At 54.1% G+C, this 16,535-nt stretch overlaps 1 protein-coding gene and 3 long non-coding RNA genes across 4 annotated transcripts; all 4 read left to right on the top strand.

Annotated features, from left to right (window-relative positions):
- The first annotated feature begins 4,817 nt into the window (after positions 1 to 4,817).
- Positions 4,818 to 5,637, top strand: LOC135405934 (uncharacterized). Its single transcript, XR_010426110.1, has 3 exons — positions 4,818 to 4,855; positions 5,026 to 5,119; positions 5,585 to 5,637. It is a non-coding gene; the product is annotated as an uncharacterized LOC135405934 (long non-coding RNA).
- Positions 5,638 to 5,674: 37 nt separating this feature from the next.
- Positions 5,675 to 8,101, top strand: LOC135405925 (uncharacterized). The gene is made up of 3 exons (XR_010426101.1): positions 5,675 to 5,866; positions 6,125 to 6,360; positions 8,022 to 8,101. It is a non-coding gene; the product is annotated as an uncharacterized LOC135405925 (long non-coding RNA).
- Positions 8,102 to 8,116: 15 nt separating this feature from the next.
- LOC135406272 (ankyrin repeat domain-containing protein 26-like) lies at positions 8,117 to 11,402 on the top strand. The gene is made up of 4 exons (XM_064640697.1): positions 8,117 to 8,151; positions 9,354 to 9,635; positions 10,333 to 10,568; positions 11,156 to 11,402. The coding sequence occupies exons 2-4, from the start codon at positions 9,474 to 9,476 to the stop codon at positions 11,400 to 11,402; spliced, it is 645 nt and encodes a 214-aa protein (XP_064496767.1). The 5' UTR covers positions 8,117 to 8,151; positions 9,354 to 9,473.
- Positions 11,403 to 12,474: 1,072 nt separating this feature from the next.
- On the top strand, positions 12,475 to 13,681 carry LOC135405915 (uncharacterized). Its single transcript, XR_010426089.1, has 3 exons — positions 12,475 to 12,909; positions 13,263 to 13,407; positions 13,519 to 13,681. It is a non-coding gene; the product is annotated as an uncharacterized LOC135405915 (long non-coding RNA).
- Positions 13,682 to 16,535: the final 2,854 nt, after the last annotated feature.

Here is a 16,535-nt window from a genome sequence, read left to right as displayed (position 1 = left end):
CACACCCCTTGCCTCCATTAAGGCAAAAAGTGAAGTGCCACTTTCCAAGGAGAGGAGGGGAGAAAAAAACTCCTCACGAGTCCCCCCCAGCCCCAGGGAGAGCTGTCAGGCTGGAAGTAGTTCTGCCAGCCAGCTCCTTTGGGTAGGTAATCACCCAAGGCAGAAAACTGTCCTCCCCATTCAACATCCCTCCCCCACAGGCAGCAGGGGAAAGAAAATTCCCGTTTGGTTTTTCAGAACAAGTAAACCCGTGACACTGGGGAACAAATTCCCCAATGTATTTCCCCCCATCTCTACAGAGAGTGGACGCAAAGAAAGAAAACAGAAATGTTATCTGGGCATGCAGGGATGAAGTTGGTAAAGCCAAAGCCCAAATGGAACTGAATCAGGCCAGTGATGTCAGAGACAACAGGAAGGACTTCTTTAAGTCTGTAGGTGACAAAAGGAAAAGCAGGGAAAATGTGGGCCCATCTCTCAACAAGATGGGGGAGCTTGTTCCACAGGACAGGAAAAAAGCAGAAATACTGAATGTCTTCTTTGCCTACGTCTTTCCTGGCTTTTCCAGGAAAACTGGACTCTAGGAAACTGACTCTAGGAAACCCTGTTCCAGAACAGGCCTTGGACTAGAGCACCTTAGTCTTTCCGTGATTCTGTGCAGAGGGTGAGCAGTGGCCACCAGCAGAGCAGGGCCATACCCACAGTGCAGCCTGTGCCAAAGCACACACAGCATAGAGGGGCTCCTCCGCCAGAACCAACGGCAGTCGCCATCAAGACTCCAGGATGTGTCCTCGTTTTCTTCTGTTCCCCCTGCTGGCTTTGCTTCTCCCATTCCCCCATCCCAAGGCTGTCCCTTCTTCTTCCCTCTGCTTGCCTCTGGGACAGGTGGGGACCTGTCCAACTCTCTCTGCCCTTGGTCTGAGTGCAAATCAGTCCGGCAGACATCTTCAAGGCTGAAAGAGAAGCCAGGCCTGAAGGCCGAGCCAGAGCTGTCCTCTGCTCCCTTCAGCTCTGCTCACAGCTGCATCTTCAGCCTGTCCCAGAGGCCAGGCAAATGTGTGCCCTTCCTCCGGGAAGGCTTGAAGCACAGTGGTGTTAAGATCATGGCCTCCAGGTGAGCTATTGCTGCTACTCAGTTGCCAGACTCTTGCAGTGCTTTCGAGCCCTCCTCTTTGTGTTCTGGGCAGAAGATAGTGAGTGAGCTCCTGGTAGCCTTAAAACACAGGCAAATCCCTGATCCCGTGGGAAGCAGATCAGTTTGTAACCCATAAAGAAAAAGGGAAATTTCTTCAGCCTGTTTGTGGTCCATTGTAGTGTCCCTCCCCTGAGAAAGCTGGTGCAGAACCTCTGATCTTTCAGTTGGTGTTGTCATTGGGACAAAGTGGGACAAGATGTGTTTGAAAGTTTCTTCCTGCCCTGCTGTGTGCTGCCTGTTGCCTGGTGGAGCAGTAGAGCAGAAATTCACTGTTGGCATCTGGCAAAGCAGCAGGAGAGAGCAGTTGTGAGGGGGAGAGGGGGTGAGGTGTCTGCTCTTCAAGAGGGACAAGACAAAGGAGTTGGGGAATTGTCCTGGAACTCTGGCATGGAAGGCTTGGAGCGCTGGGTGGGCATTTCTTGAGAGCTGTGGTGGCCCCACTTCGTCCTGAGCCTCATTTGATGGCAGTGTGTCCAGAGGCAGCCCGGCTCCAGGCTGAAGCAAAAAGCCAGAGCGGGTGATACGGGAGCTGCTCCAGCGCCTACCGCAGCCTGCGGCCCGGTGGGAGCGTCCCGGGCCCTGCCCCGGGGCACCCTGAGGCGGGGCAGTGCCCACTCCCGCCGGCCGCCCTCACAAGGCCCAGGCCGCCTCCTTCCCACAAGGCCCAGCAGGGCCGCCCTCACACCTGCCCCGCCCTGCCCTGTCCCGCCCGGCCCCACCCTGCCCCGTGGCCTCTGTCACACCCCACGCTGACGCGCTGAGCCTTCCACCAGCCATTGTGACGCCACAGGCGCCAGTCGGGCACGGCTTTGTTGGTGCCCGCAGCCGGCGCCCAGAGCTGCTGTAGCCTCTCGGGGAGCAGCAGCACATCCCGCTCGGGGAGCATTGCGCGCCTGCATCGCCGTCTTGGCAGCTGCAGGCCACGACCACTGCGCAGGGCGACCTCGTCTGCCTTGTGCTTCATACCCTGTGCCCGTCCTTATTCTCGTCCCCTTTGTCACCCTCCCCCTAAACCTCGCCCCGTCCCATTCCTCGTCTCCACTTGGCTCCCGGCAGCCCGCCGGGGCCTTCTTGCCCTTCCTGCTGCTGGGAGCTCCAAGCAGGGCCATGCCGTGGCTTCTGAGCAAGAAGCGACGGCAGTCGCCCTCCAGCAGCCCCAGTGGGCAGCCCTGGGCTGCCACCAGCTCCAGCAGCGCCTCCCAGCTCCGGGAGCAGGGGCTGGGCAGGCTGCACCGCGCGGCCGCCCGCGGTGACCTGGGCTGGCTGAGGCGCTGGCGCTGGTACATCAAGGTAGTCGGCATCGACAGGCCAGACCAGGAGATGCGGTGAGTTCTGGGCCACGCTGATGGCACACCTTGGCTGCTCCTGAGCCAAGCTGCAGTAGTCCTCGGCAGCCCTCTCTTAGGGACAAGGCTTGAAAAGTGACATTTGCCCTGTCAGCTGGGACAGGGAACTCTTGAGCTTTTCACTGCTCGGAGCTGCCGGCCGGGCTCCAGCGCTGCTGCAAACGCGAGTTGCCCACCTGCCCCTTGGCCGTGCTCTCTCTGCAGGGCTGTTCTGCAGCTGCTAAGCCCTCACCTGTTCTCTTCTGCCCTCTGGCTCATCAGGGCAGGGTTGCAGCAGCAGCAGCAGCAGCAGCAGCAGGAGGAGCAGAGTCCAGGCAGGGTCCCCAGGGTGCTGGGTAGAGACACAGCTTGGGCTCGTCCTTTGTCTGTCTGGGTTAAGAGCGTCTGTTTAATTTTTAGGACACCTCTGCATCTGGCTTCAGCCAATGGCCATGCAGATGTCGTCAGATATCTGCTAAGAAAGAACAGCCAGCCCAACCTCGCTGACAACTTCAAGAGAACAGCCCTGATGAAGGTGTGTGGAATGCCTTCTGAGCTTGGAGGTGGGGCTCAGTGCTGGGGTGTTAAAGGGGAGGTGTCTGGCAGGATTCCTTGCAGGGCGGGGCCATAGAAACACACCTATTGCAATGGGCAGGGCACAGCCTCTGTTAGCTGATCTTTGCAGATGGTCTTCTATGGCAGCACTCAGGAGCTGAGGGCGTTGTGACAGAGGGGGATGGAAAAGTTGGAAGCCTTTCCCTTTTGGTGTGTTGTTGCCAGGCAGTCCAGCAGGAGCAGGAAGAATGTGTTGCTGTTCTGCTGGAACACGGTGCCGACCCCAATCTGGCAGACGCTGACGGCAACACTGCCCTTCACCTGGCTGTGCTCTCTAAAAACACAGCTGTAGCAGGGCTGTTACTGGAGCATCATGCCAACAGTGATGCTCAGAACCAGGTAACCTTGGCACGTGGCTAAAGCTGCTCTTTCCAACAGCTGCAGAGCTTGTCTGTGTCTTTCTAATGGGGATTCTTTCTCCTTTTAGTGGGGATTTACCCCCTTGAAACTTGCAGCCTTGCAACAGCACGAGGAGATTCTGGAGTGCCTTGTGAACAAAGCAGCTGACAGGCCTGCTCAAGCCCAGGGGGAAAGGTGAGGGCTTTGTCAAAACAGCCCCCGGGTGTTCTGGGTAGTCTGCAAGTGGGACCCAGACGAGGGGCGTGGCAATGAGCTGGGAAAAAGAAGGAGCAGCCCCGTGGAAGCAGTTCCCCGTGGGACTGGTGAATGCAGGTCTGCCCTTGGCTGCTCTCGTACCTCAGGGGCTCTCGTCCTTTGCCCGCTGAGGTCTGCAAGAAAGCCTTGTCTGTGGTGCCCTCCCCCCACCCAGAGCCAGAGCCCCGGGGAAACTTGCCAGTAGCTCAGCAGCGTGGCTGCTCTGCAGGCCAGGGGGGTTTGAGGCACGGCAGAGTTGGGGCGTTCAGTGCTCTGAAGGGAAGCGTTGGGGGAAAGAGAAGCAACACTGTCCCAGGGGACACGAGGGGCTCCGAGCACAGAAGGAGAAAACTTCCTGCCATGGAGATGGTCAGGGGGTCGAAGGGCTTGCCCTGGGAGTTTGTGCAGCCGCATCTGGGGGCACTTTGAAGAGCAGTGCAAGGAGCCCTGAACAGCATGGCCTGAGCTGGTAGTTGAGGCTGCTTTAGGGAGGCCCCTTGGAAGAGAAATTCTCCAATACTTCCATGGACTTGGCTTTGCTTTCCCGGAGCTTGTAGGAAAGGGGGGAAGAGCTGTTTTGGGAGCAAGCAGGGGAAAACTGATGCAGGGTCAGACATGTTTCCAATGAAATTTTGCATGCTTTAGGAGTGCTCTTGTGGTTCCTGGAAGCCATGAGGCTCACCTGGAGGAAGATAATCTGCACTTGCAGGAGGAGCTGGACAGGGCTGGCGCGGAGGTATGGAAAGCCTGTCCCCACAGGGAGAAACCTGGGGGTGCCTGTTGCTTCCTATCCATCCTGAAAACGGACAAACCAGTGTTCACTGTGTTCATTGGGGAGTAGAAGTGAAGCTTTGAAGGGACTTGAATGGATTGCAGTTCTTTGGGCAGAGGGGATGCACACAGACATGCAGCACCTGAGTTCTTCAGCAGCAGCTGGCTCCTCTCTGGAAAAGCTCCCCTGACAACTGTGGATTCTTCCCGTGGTTTTACAGCTGCAGGAGGAGGAAGAAAAGCATCTTCAGTCTGAGCATTGTGTTCCTGACTTGAAGACTGCCTTGGATGACAAGAAAAGAGAGGCAATAACTTCTTCCCAGGAACTGCAGGACCTCCTGGAAGAAGACGCGCAAGAGTAAGAGAGTAACCCAGTGAAGCGAGGGGTCTGTGGCTTTGGGGGATTGGGTGGAAACAGGGGGAGAGTCAGTGGGATTTTGAAGGACACTTCTGCTGTGGCTTCTGTTCCTTAGCACAGTTTGTCTGGCATTGGGTTTTCTGGTAATAAGAGCTGTATTTCTTCTTAAGCTTTGCAAGTGAGAACAGCGGATTGGAAGGCACTGTCCAGCAGCCAAGCGAGAGCGTTGAAGCCCTTCCGAGAGCCCTGCAAGCCTCTGCCTCAGTAAGCTGGTGCTAAATTTGCCTTTTTGTGACTCTTGAGCCTAGTTGCCTATTTCTGTGGGGCAATTGCCAGATGAAGTTTTCCTGGAGAGCCTGGGGAGCTCAGTTTCTGCCTTCTCCTCAGCAGAGGCTGCTCAGAAAGCAGCCTGGTCCTTTCCCCAGCTGCTACAAAAGCCCTGAGGGAATTTGGTGTGCTGGACACTGGAGGAATTCTTAGATTCTAAATGAGGAGTTTCATCATGAGCTCCAAGGGACCCAGAAGTATTGCTGCCAGAAGTGTCTCCCAAATTCTTAAGTAGGTGTAAAGTTTCTTCTTTCTGTGGGGGAATCTTTCAAGTGTTTCCTAGGCTCCTTTCCAGTAGATGATAAATACAGTTGCCATGGCCACCCCCTTGAGAGATTTTCCCAGAATTCACTGCCTTTAGACCATGCTGAGTTTCCCTTTCTTTTTTTTTTCTGTGTCCAGGGTGGTGAACTTTCCCAGCAGCTGGACATGGAGCCTGGAACAGGCATGCAGCTCAAGGCCCTAAACCAGGCTTTGCCAGAAGAGCTGTCCACTCTGCTTGGGAAGTGTGAACAACTGGAGAAGAGCAAATGTCAGCTGCAAGAAGAGGTGACAAAACTCCACCACCATTTGGAGACTTTGGTGCTGGATGGCAGCCAAAGAGAACAGTGTACAGGAGAGGTGGCAGAAGGAGCTGACCAGGAAAGAAGTGCAAAGCTACAAGAGGTCAGCCTCGTTTTGCAAGTAAGTGAATTTCTCCCCAGTGTCCACAGGCTCTTCATTAGGAGCTTTGAAGCAGAGTGCTCATTTGGGCTTCTTTCCCACTGCAAAGAATTGTTTGCCCTGGTAGCTCCTGGGTTGTGCCTTGATTGCTGCTGGGAGTGAGGAGGCAGAGCCGCCTCTCTGAGTAAGGCTGGGCCCTTGGAACTGGGTGTGTGCAATTTTGTGCTGGGCAGAGCTCTCTTTTTCTTGTGGTGGTTGAAGGTGCACTGTCTCCTTCAGGCACAGGCAGCCCACCAGGCCCCACTAGGACAAACTGGAGACATTCATTGTGAATCCATGAGAATCCAGTTGGAAGAAAGAATTAAAAATCTGGAAAGGGAATTGGAGAGGGTCAAAAACACCCAACAAGAGAGAGCTTCTCGTAAAGAAGCAACTCAGGGAGAGATGGAAAGGTACAAAGAGCTGTATCTGGAGGAAGTGAAAACCAGAAGATGCCTTGCCAAGAAACTGGAAAGGTAAGTCCTTGCTTGTTTGGAGTGGTAATAAGAGAGTCCTTTTTCTTCCTGCATTTTCCTTGGAAGTCCATCTTCTCCATCTGGCCAGCATTATTGCCCTCCATTGGCCACCAGGGTCTGATGGAGTTGCCAAGACCCTCTCCTTGATGTTTGAAAAGTCGTGGCAGTCAGGGGAAGTCCCAGGTGAGGGGAAAAAGGGAACCCCACTGTGCCCATCTTTGAATGGGGTAGAAAGGAGGGCCCTGGGAACTGCCAACCTGTCAGCCTGCCCTCTGTGCCTGGGGAGGTGATGGAAAAGATCCTTCTAGAAGCTCTGTCAAGGCACGTGGATGACAGGGAGGTGATTGGAAGCACCAGCACAGCTTCGCCAAGGGCAAGTCCTGCTTGACCGACCTGGTGGCCTTCTAAGATGGAGTGACTGCCTCAGTGGACAAGGGCTACCCATGTCATCTCCCTGTCATTCTGGGAAGCCTTTGACAAAACATCCTTCTCTCCAAAGTGGAGAGAGATGGATTGGATGTGTGGACTGTTAGATGGATAAGAAATTGGGTGAACAGTGCCATGCAGAGGTGGTGATCAATGGCTCAGAGTGCTGAGGGCCATCAGTGCTGAGTGGTGTCCCTCAGGGGTCTGGACTGGGCCCAGTGTTCTTTAATGTCTTCACTAATGATCCAGAGGAAGGGCTGGAGTGCGCCCTCAGCAAATTTGCAGCTGCCACCAAGCTGAGGGGTGTGGTTGACACAGCTGATGCCATCCAGAGGGCCCTGGACAAGCTGGAGAAGTGGGCCCATGGCAATCTGCTGATGGTTTAACAGGAGCCAGTGCAAGCTGCTGGCCGTGGCTCAGGGCAGCCCCTGTATCAGTGCAGGCTGGGGGATGAAGAGGGGCAGAGCAGCCCTGCCGAGAAGCCCTTGGGCTGGAGGAGAGGCCGGACATGAGCCGGCGATGTGCGCTCGCAGCCCAGAGAGCCAATTGTGTCCTGGGCTGCGTCCAAGGCAGCGTGGCCAGCGGGTGGAGGGAGGGCATTCTGCCTCTGCTCTGCCCTTGGGAGAGCCCAGCTGGAGTGCTGCATCCAGCTCTGGGCTCCTCAGCACAGCAAGGACCTCCAGCTGTTGGACTGAGTCCAGAGGAGGCCACCAAGGTGCTTGGAAAGATGGAGCACCTCTGCTAGGAGGAAAGGCTGGGACAATTGCAACCCTTCAGCCTGGAAAAGAGAAGGCTTTGGGGTGACCTAATTGTGGCCTTTTGGGGTGAGAAGGGAGCCCACAAGAAGGATGAAGAGAGTGCATTTAAAAGAGCAGGTAGTGAGAGGACAAGGGGGAATGGCTTCAAATGGAAGGAGAGTAGGTTTAGATTTGATCCTGGGAAGAAATTGGTTGCTGTGAGGGTGGTGAGGAACTGCAACAGGTTGCCCAGAGAAGCTGTGGATGCCCCATGGCTGGAAGTGTTCAAGGCCAGGTTGGATGGGGTTGTGAACAAGCTGGTCTGGTGGAAGGTGTCCCTGCCCAGAGCAGGAGGCTTGGAACTGGATGATCTTTAAGGTCCCTGCCAAGCCAAGCCATTCTAGGCTTGGATGCTGTCTGTGCTGTTTCTGTGAGACTGTGGGGGAAAGGCTGGTTCTTCCTGTGTTTCATGGTTTTCTTGACTAATTTGCTGTGCAGGCTGGAAAAGCTTCTGAGGATAGAGAGGAGGAAACTCCGGGTTAATGAAGAGAAAGGAAGTCAGTCCCAGCTGGAAGAAATGAAGAGATATTCTGAAAAGGTCAAGGAAGTTGATGGATTACAAAGAGAGGTGAGCTGCTCTATGGGTGGGGCTCTTTGGTTGTGGTGTTCCTTCTTTTGAAAGCTGGGGGATGCTTTCCCTCTATTTCTTGTCATGTGGATGTTTTTATTCGCTTGGCTGCATTTTGGATGTGATGGGCTTTTCTTAATGCTCCTCCTGCTGTTCCAGTGGGAGATGACTCGAACTAATCCAGAGGTAGTTCTCCTTCTGGGGAAAGATGCAAATGTTGAGGGCAAAGCAGTAGGTGTAAGGGCTGATGGAGGCCAGGCTGTCCTGCAGAGGAGGGGCAAACCAGGAGTGGCAGCCAGCCTGGCAGGGTGTGTGAGCTGAGGGGCCAGGGAGCTGTCCCACAGGCCCTGAGCAAGAAGAGCAGAACAGGTCCCCTGAGAGTGAGCGGGGTCAGCCAAGAGTGCAGATCCCCCGGCTGGGCCTGAGGGATGGGCAGGTCTGCCGTCCTGGCAGGACACCACGTGCATGGGCTGAGAGCAGTGGGGCCCAGCTCAGGCCTGGCTGCAGCTGGAGGGAGGCTGTGACAGCGTCCTCTGGGTGTGCCAGATGAATTGCTGCCCTGGCAGAGAGGGGAGGAACAGCGCTGTCACTGGCAGGGCACCATCAGCCCCTGAGCCCTGTCTCAGGCACGAGCTGAGCAGGAGGCACTTGAGGTTTGGCTTTTCTCCACAGTGTTGTTGCTGCCCAGGGCCCAAGGAGGACAGGGGCCTCCCAGGGGAAAATCTGTCCCTTCTTGCTCACGGGGAGCTGTTTCAGCCCATCCTGTGGCGGGGAGCCAGAAGGACTGTTCCCAGCTGTGCTGTTGAGGCTGCTGTGCCTGTGCAGCAGTGGCACAGAACCTCTGATCCCTTCTCCGCTCGTCACTCGGATCCGTTGCTAAAGCGGCGTCTGTCAGAGCCACGCTTGGGTTTGAAGGCATCCCTGTAGAATGGCTTCCTGCCTTTGCAGTCATTCCTTTGGAGTCCAGAACCCTGGAGCATTTTTGCATGAGGAACTCCAAAAGGCTGGGAAGCTGAGGAATCCTATGACAAATGATGGGAAAGCTGTTCTTGCTGGAAAAGAAAAGCCTGGTTGCACTTTGTGTCTAGTCCTGAGCCAGCAGATGATGAATAAAGTCTCCCTGGGCACCCCCTTTTGGGGTTTTCCCAGAATTCACCTCCTTTACACCACACTGAGCTCCTTTTTTTATTTTCTGTCTGCAGGTTGCTGAACTTTCCCAGCAGTTGGACAGGGAACGTGAACAGTGCACGCAGCTGGAGGCCAAAAATCAGGCTTTGCAAGAAGAGCTGTCTGCCCTGCGTGGGGAGTGCGAGAACCTGGCCATGGACAAATGCCAGCTGCAAGAAGAGCTGGCAAAACTCCACCATCATTTGGAGACCAACGTGGTGGATCGCAGCCAACTAGAACAGTGCAAAAGAGAGGTGGAAGAACAAGCAGACCAGGAAATAAGACAAAAACTCCAAGAAGTCAATGAGTTTTTGCAAGTAAGTGAATTTCTCCCCAGTGTCCACAGGCACTACGTAAACTTCTCTTGTGGCCATGGTGTTTGGTCTTTTCCTTTTGCTCCTGTATTCTGTGGGTTAGCTTCTGTCTTTGCTGAAGGCAGTGGCAGAAGGCAATCTGGTTGGGCAGGAGTGCTGTCATGGGTGTGGAATGTGGTGGCAGGTCCCTGAATCCAAAGGCTGCCCAAGGCAGATTCCCACTTTGCAGTGCTTGGGGGGATCTCTGTGCGCTGCTCTGCTTCTCACTGCTCATCCTTGAATGGGTTTGGCAACTTGCAGCTGTCATGGCCAGACCTACAGGTGCTGCTTTGTCCTTGTAGGAGGTGAAAGTGCTCAGAAAAGGAGTCACTGAAATGACAGGGATGGGAGGGAGGGGGTGGAGGTGGATGTGGAACCTCTTCTTGTCTTTGAAGAATCCTTTTGGACATGCCCTGTCCTACAGACCCAGTGTCTCTTCATTAGTAGCTTTGAAGCAGAGTGCTCATTTGGGCTTCTTTCCCAATGCAAAGAATTGTTTGCCCTGGCAGCTCCTGGGTTCTGCCTTGGTTGCTGCTGGGAGTGAGGAGGCAGAGCCGCCTCTCTGAGTAAGGCTGGGCCCTTGAAAGTGGGTGTGTGCAATTTTGTGCTGGGCAGAGCTCTCTTTTTCTTGTGGTGGTTGAAGGTGCACTGTCTCCTTCAGGCACAGGCAGCCCACCAGGACACCTTAGAAGAAATCAGAGCCAGTGATGTGGACTCACTGAAAAAACAATTAGAAGACAGAATTAGAGATCTGGAACGTGCACTGGGAAGGACAAAAAGCAACCAAGCAGAAAGACCTTTTCAAAAAGAATCCACCCAGGCAGAAGTGGACAAGTACAAAGAGCTGTATCTGGTGGAAGCCAAAACCAGAAAAAGCCTCGCCAAGAAACTGGAAAGGTAAGTCCCTGCTTTTTTGGACTGGTAAGAACAGACTCCTTTTTCCTCCTGCATTTTCCTTGGAAATCCCTTTTCTACATCTGGCCAGCGTCAGGTGTGACAGCAGAACGTGGCATCTTTGTGGGGAAAGTTCCTTCAGAGCCTTCCCTTCCTCAGACCTGTCTTCCTTTCTCTTTAGAGTTCCAGCAGTAACCCCACAGCAGCACCACTATGGCATTATTGGTGTCTTTTCAAGTTGAGGTTGTTTTAGCAGGCAGTCTTTTTGCCAGTCTCTCCTCTCCTCATGCCGTGGGTGACAGAGAAGATGAATCTTGTGCCCTTTCCTGTTTGAATAAGGAGAGGCCTCTGGGAGAAGAGAGTTGGATTCAGTGAATCCAAAATAAGGCGGCTCTTTCTTGGCTTCTGTTTTGGCAGCGGGTCTGAGGGTTGAGCTTTCCTTGAGAAGGCCAGGGTAGGCCAGAGTTCTTCTGGAGGTGACACTGGCTGCTCCTTGCACTTGGTGTGATTTCTTAGAAACAGGCCCTGTGAACAAGCTCAGATCAAAGGATGTGCTTGTTTTGGACGCTCTTCATGCCCTTGGCTTTTAGAAGTCGAGTAGTAGCCAAGGCTGTGGAGGGGAACTTTGCAAAAGCCTTCCTGCCAAAGATGACTCTGTGTGTGCTTGTGAATGTTTCAGAGCTACTGAGAGACTTGCAGTGGCCAACACCAAGCTCTTTTTGGAGCGCCACAGAAGCAGATCTGCAGTCCCAAGCAGCGCTGTCAGCGGAGTTCTGGCTGCAAGTCCACTTCTGGATTCACCTGGCCTGGGACATGTTGGCATCAGTTTGGGACTGAGCAGAAGTCTGGCTCTCAGAACACCACCCAGACACCTGTGGTAAAGCCCAAGACTTCTGCTCATCAGGTTGGTACAGATTTTCCAGAGTGGTCAAAGGCCAAAAAGATTGAAATGGAAGCAATGAGCTGTGGAACTCCATTCTTTTCCAAGAGAAACTGTGGGCAAGAGCTCTGTGGCACAGGAACCTCCCACCTAAGTTCTACCCTAAATTTACACGTAGTAATCTTCTGTAGTCTGTGGGGTTTGGCAGGAAGCCAACTCCAACCGGCTACAGATTATTTTGGTGTCAGAAGTGGGATTGTTTTGGTTCCTTTGGTTTTGTTGTGGGAACGTTGTCTGGGAAAGCTGCCAAGAGCAGGTTTGTTTTGTCAACATCCCCCATTGTTTTGGGACACTCCCGGGAGAGCTGCCAAGAAGGATTGTGTTTATCTAAACATAGCTTTGTTTAGGAACAAGGAGAAAGAAAAATAATAACAATGGCCTTTTTACTAATTTTATTCCTGATTCTTGCTGGTTTTGTGCCTGTCCCAGGACATCGTGTAAGGGACCGTTCAGATGGATGGAACAAATTGCTTCCTTTCCTTAATTTCGACATCCACAGCCTAGTAACCAGTTTCCTTAATGGTGGCCTTCAAGGTTTGGTAGCAAAGACTCCAAGATCAGCTCTAACCCATCCCTACATTGCTCAGCGACAATGATCCTAGTGGTGAAGGCAGCGAAAATGCTACTTAAAATTGGAGAGGTGGTGCTGCATTGGTCCCCTTGTTGTACGAAAGGAATCGCTGGAGCTTTGGGGACAAGAAGTGCCAACGGCCACGACAACTGTGCACAGGCAACAGTATCAGAGGAACCGAGATGCTGTGACCCCCATCCATCCATCCAGTACATCCATGACATCATTGTGGGGGGGGACACAGCAGAAGAAGTTTTTGAGAAAGGACAGAAGATCATCCAGATTCTCCTCGAGGCCTGTTTTGCCATCAAGAAGAGTAAGGTCAAGGGACCTGCCCAAGAGATCCAGTTCCTAGGGGTGAAATGGCAAATGGACGACACCAGATACCAACAGACGTCATCAACAAGATTGTAGCAGTGGCTCCACCCACAAACAAGAAAGAAACCCAAGCTTTTCTGGGAGCCATTGGCTTCTGGAGGATGCACATCCCAGAGTACAGCCAGATGGTGAGCCCTCTTTACTTTGTGACCTGTGAAAAGAAAAATTTCCAATGGGGTCCTGAACAACAACAAGCTTTCAGGCAGATCAAGCAAGAGATTGCACATGCCGTGGCTCTTGGAGCAGTCAGGACAGGACCAGAGGTAAAGAATGTGCTCTACTCTGCAGCTGGAGATAAAGGTCCCTCCTGGAGCCTCTGGCCAAAGGTGCCTGGGGAGACGTGAGGGCGACCACTGGGTTTCTGGAGCCGAAGCCACAGAGGTTCTGAGGCCAATTCCACCCCTGAGGAGAAGGAAATCTTAGCAGCCTATGAAGGCATACGAGCAGCTGCAGAGGTAATTGGTCCCAAAGCACAGCTCTTCCTGGCACCCCAGATGGGACCCCAGCATGCAAAGTGTAACTAGATAAGGGAAAAAGGGGTAGGGTTTATCCATTTTAGGGAAAGGGTGGCCAAAAGGGAAATACTTCAATGCAGCAAACTTTGGCCAATCGGGGAGCGGGGTCTAAGGATACAGACATCAAGGGGAGTTTTCATCAAACAATTTCAGGGGACAAACAAGGGAAAAACTACAAGAAATGTTTAGACACAACCGTAAAACTCGAAAGGCATTGGGTCTGAACTTCTTGACAACTTCATCCAGGGCTTTCATCCTCTGGAGGGTCGCACATTTCTTGTTGTCTTCTCCAGCTTTCAGATTCAGCAATGTCCTCACTCCCAACAGACCAGGGTCCCTTTCCAGAGTAATGGAGGAGCACCGTGATTTTTTAATCCAAAATTCCCAGATTGGAATGAAATGCTCTGGAAAGGCTCTGGAAATCATTTGGTGTTCACAGTGAGTCTCTGATTTCCCATCCCCTGCTTCAGATGTGAAAACATGTTCCTTGCAGTCGGAATGTAAACTCATCAGCTCCATTAAACTTGAGCACTATATCCCATCATCCAGATCATCAATGAAGATGTTCACCAGGAATTGCTGATCACTGGCCTCCAGCTGGATGTTGCACTCCTGATCACCACCCCGGCCAGCAGATTTCAACCAGCCTGCTGTCTGCTCATCCAGCCCATACTTCATGGGCTTCTCTGTGAGGGAGCCCTGTCTGTGTCCACTAGTAACACATTCATTTTGATTTTAAACAATCAAACAGAAGTGACAGTTTTAAGAGCAGAATTATTTTTCAAAGGGAAATAGAAGGGTAAGAGTTTTCAATTTTAATGATCATGTTTTACATGATGCTTATTGACCTCTAGTAGAAATGAGGTCTAGAAATATTTATGCCTCTGAATTACAGGTATGGCTTTGATGGAACGAGTACCTTCAAGCTCCATTGGCAGGCACTGTTTGAAAACTATTTGGGTGATTTTGGATAAGAAATGAAAGATGCAACAGCAGGAAGCCATTCAGCAATCCCTGACAAGGGAGGTCCACTGTCAATTGCTGGGAGGGCCCCCACCTGTTTCTTTTAATGGTGCTCCCAAATCCCACCCCTTGGGCCTCCCATCCCATCCTTTTTGGTCCCCTTAGGCATCTCCTCCCCAGGATCTGCTCTGTGTCCTACCCAGGGTCCCCAGAAATCCTCCCATTGATCATTCCCAAAGCTTTTCTTTCCATCTTTCCCCTCAGACCTTTGCCTTTCACCCAGGCCACTGCCCTGGTACCTCCCAAGACCATTCCTTGCCTCCCTCTCCACTCCCAACCATCTCCCAGTCCCCTCATTTTTGTCCTCCTCCATCCTCCTCCTCCTGTCCCCACCAAGCCTCTCCCTTGCAGTCCCCATGTCCCTACACTTGAATTCCTTTCCCCTCCCCTGCATCCCACACAGGGCCCCTTCAACACCCCAATCCCAGTCCCGTGGGCTCCCCAGTTCCCCCCAGTTCAGCATCTTTGGGTCCCCTCCTACTCCCCCCACCCTCCCTGCAGGCCCTGAATTCCCCTGGCTCTCCTTGTCTCCATCCCCACCCTGGGCCCTGCAGGCACAGGGGTTGGAGGTGAAACTGGGGGCAGTGGGAGCGGGGGGAGCAGAAGGGATTTTCCCCCTCAGACGGGGGCAGCCCTGGGCTGGGGGGGCTGGGGACACCCGTGTCCCTCCCCCAGCTCCACAGGGGCCAATCCTGCTTAAACCTTTGCTCTCCTTGCCCAGGCACTCTTGGCAGGAACCCAAAATGATCTGCAGGTGAGTGGGCCGGGGGGACTGGAGGGCATCCAGTCTGGGAACTGGGGGACACTTTGGTCCCCCCATCCCTCGCTGGCACCGGGGACATCCCAGTGACCAGCCAGGGCTCCTGGTCTCTCTCCAGCTGCATTTAGTGGAAGTTGGGATCCTGAAGATGGCTCAGGTGGGTACCAGGAGTTCTGCCTGAGTCGGGTCCTCCCCTCACATGGCCATGACACTCCCAATCCATCCCAGTCTGACCCAGCATACCCCAGTGCACCCTACTGTCTCCTCAGAGAACACCCCTGCCCCCCAGAATTTTCCCAGGAACCCACTTCCCGAGGGCCCCTGTTGCATTCCAATCCCTGACACCACAGGGCTCCCCCCAGATGCCCCAGGATCAGCCCCTCCCCAGCTGTGCCTCTTTGCCAGGACCCCCCAGTGCTCCTGGGCAGGACCACACAAGCTCCTGGACCCCGTTTCTGCCCAGAGGCACCTTCCCCAAGGACCCCATTGCTTGCCCCAGGCTCCCAGTACATCCCAGTTCAGCCCAGTGTGTCTCTAACCCTGCTTTGTCCCCAGCCCCCTGTGGTTGAGAAGGTGGTGGGGCTTGTTCGTGAGAAACGTGTGGCTGCATCCCTGGATGTCTGAGGTGAGCAGTGCCTGCAGGGAGAGGGGTCAGGACAAGGCCCCTCTTGAGTCCCATTGGACATCATGGGTGACATTTTGGGCTCTGTCTTTCAGGACTGGAAGTGGTGGTGACACCCGTGTCCTGGCCCCTCCAGTGGCATGAGGAGATGATCATCCCTGGAGGACCCCCCTGATCCCCTGGGTGCCCTGGCAATTTCCCTGCAAGAATCAATAAACCCCTGCAGCAAAACAAATGCTCTGTGTCTGTCTGTGGGTGTGTGTTCCCACATCCACGGGTGCCTTCCCGTGTCCATGTGTGTTCCCACGTCCCCTGGGCACCCGGTGGTTTGGGGGCACAGCGGGAAACAGGGTCTGACTGGAGCTGTCCAAGCACCAACCCAAGGAGCACAGCTTGGTGTCGGGGCAGGGGAGGATCAGGGACAATCAGCCAAGGCCCCTCAGTCCTTCCCTTTGCTCTGGGAGGGATGGGAAAGGGGATCAAAGGAGCCAGCGGGTGTCAAATGCCCCCAGATGTCAAGGGCCAGGCTCGGGGCTGAAGGGATGGAGAGCAGCCCTGCATCCAAGGCCATGGGATAGTGGGGGATGAAAAGCACGATGGGAGCCAGCAATGGGAGCTCACAGCCCACAACCCCCCATGTCCTGGGCTCATCCCACAGCGTGGGCAGCAGGGCAGGGGGGTTCTGCCCCTCTGCTCCGCTCAGCTGAGACCCCTCCTGCAGTGCTGCCTCCAGCTCTGGGCTCCTCTGGCTGTCTGCAACGCACCCGCCCGCAATGGCAATGGCTTGGGGGGATTCCCCTGCCAGCCCTGGCATCTCCTGCAGCTCCATGGGCTCCTCAGCACAGCAAAGACACGCACCTCTTGGGGCACTTCCAGAGGAGGCCACCAAGGGCATCCCAGGGCTGCAGCACCTCTAATGGAGACAGGCTGAGACAGTGGGGGCTCTTCAGCCTGCACAAGAAAAGCCTGTGGGGAGACCTCCTTGGGGCCTTCCAGTACTTCAAGGCAGCTTTTTAGAAACAGGTGGGCAAAGGGTTCAGTAGGACCTGTCACAGTAGGACAGGGGGTGAGGGAATTAAACTAAAAGAGGGGAGGTTCATACTAGAGAGAGGGAAGAAACATTTGATGATGAGAATGAAACACTGGAACACATTTGCAGGG

The sequence above is a fragment of the Pseudopipra pipra genome, chromosome W (assembly GCF_036250125.1).
Source record: "Pseudopipra pipra isolate bDixPip1 chromosome W, bDixPip1.hap1, whole genome shotgun sequence".
Classification (NCBI taxonomy): Eukaryota; Metazoa; Chordata; class Aves; order Passeriformes; family Pipridae; genus Pseudopipra; species Pseudopipra pipra.
Note: the sequence above shows the minus strand (reverse complement) of the source record. Positions and strands in the feature narration are given on the sequence as shown.

Bases quoted from the DNA above. Each gene is read 5' to 3' on its own strand.
- LOC135406272 (XM_064640697.1), top strand. From the start codon at position 9,474: ATGGACAAATGCCAGCTGCAAGAAGAGCTGGCAAAACTCCACCATCAT. The intron at 9,636-10,332 runs GTAAGTGAATTT...TGTCTCCTTCAG, and splicing joins AAGTCAATGAGTTTTTGCAA to GCACAGGCAGCCCACCAGGA. The intron at 10,569-11,155 runs GTAAGTCCCTGC...CTTGGCTTTTAG, and splicing joins CTCGCCAAGAAACTGGAAAG to AAGTCGAGTAGTAGCCAAGG.